This window comes from Fulmarus glacialis, unplaced genomic scaffold (genome assembly GCF_000690835.1).
Source record: "Fulmarus glacialis isolate BGI_N327 unplaced genomic scaffold, ASM69083v1 scaffold34179, whole genome shotgun sequence".
In the NCBI taxonomy this organism is placed as follows: domain Eukaryota; kingdom Metazoa; phylum Chordata; class Aves; order Procellariiformes; family Procellariidae; genus Fulmarus; species Fulmarus glacialis.
Genome location: NW_009233155.1, coordinates 2,579 through 3,486, shown reverse-complemented (window position 1 = coordinate 3,486; position 908 = coordinate 2,579). Strand labels below are relative to the sequence as shown.

At 62.0% G+C, this 908-nt stretch overlaps 1 protein-coding gene across 1 annotated transcript in view; it reads left to right on the top strand.

Moving 5' to 3' along the window:
- Positions 1–677: 677 nt before the first annotated feature.
- LOC104082208 overlaps positions 678–908 on the top strand; it is a gene marked incomplete at its 3' end in the record, with an annotated part of 2,804 nt that continues 2,573 nt past the window's right edge. The window contains exon 1 of the mRNA XM_009585230.1: positions 678–776. Within this exon, the coding sequence (XP_009583525.1) occupies positions 678–776 (99 nt within the window). The remainder of the gene's footprint in view (positions 777–908) is intronic.

Sequence of the window (908 nt, the reverse complement as noted above, 5' to 3'; positions counted from 1 at the left end):
GGGGATGTGCTAGCAAGAGGGGGTGACTTGAATTTTTTCTCTTTTCCTTCCAAACTCTCCTTCTGCCCATGCTCAGGATGCCTTTCTGGAGCAGCCTAATGCTTCAGCAACCTGCCGCCCATGCGGGTTTGGGCGCTGGGGTCGGTAGGTGCTGAGCGGGGGCCGTATGCGGCGCGGGATGTCGGCGGCAGCACACGTCTCCCGTGGACCTCGCCGGGCATCGCGTGCATATCGAATACTTGGCCCCAAGCTGGCTCCTCTCCTGTGTCCCCCTGGGGCATTGCCACCCGGATGGCCTGCACCGGCACCGCTCGTACGGCTGCGGGCACCCCACGCGCCTGCCCTGCCTTTAAAGGGAGGGCCCGATCCAGCATGCTTGCTGGCCACAAGCATTTATAGAGAGAAAATTAAACTGCTAAGAAGGCTTCCTTCGCTGAGCCTTTACCAAGAGGGAGCCGTCCTTCTCACCTTCCCGCGCGGCTGGCTAAAGGTCGTGCCTGAAATTTTTCCAGCGAAAAAGAAAAAGAAAAGGAGGGTGGTGGCGCAGGGGGGACGAATGTGGAAAATAGAGCATTTGAAATGACTCCCGAAGGCGGGCTGCGTGGCACGAGTCAGCTGCTCCATCGCCCTGCGCCCCGATGCTGCGTTTGCTCTCGCGACCTCCGCGCGTGGCGGCAATGGACCAGCGCGGAGCAGAGGGCTCGGGCATGGCTGATTTTGCCGGAGAGCGGGTGCCCTGCTGCCAGGGGCTTCGCTACTGCAGAGCCCGTGATGAGGTAACGGCCATGGGGTTTTGCATGCCAGCATCGCGCACGCGGGGCTGCACTGTGCATGCAGGGCTGCGTCGAACGTGCAGGTCCGCGTTGCACCCGCCGGGCTGCATGGAACGCCCAAGGCTCGATTGCGCA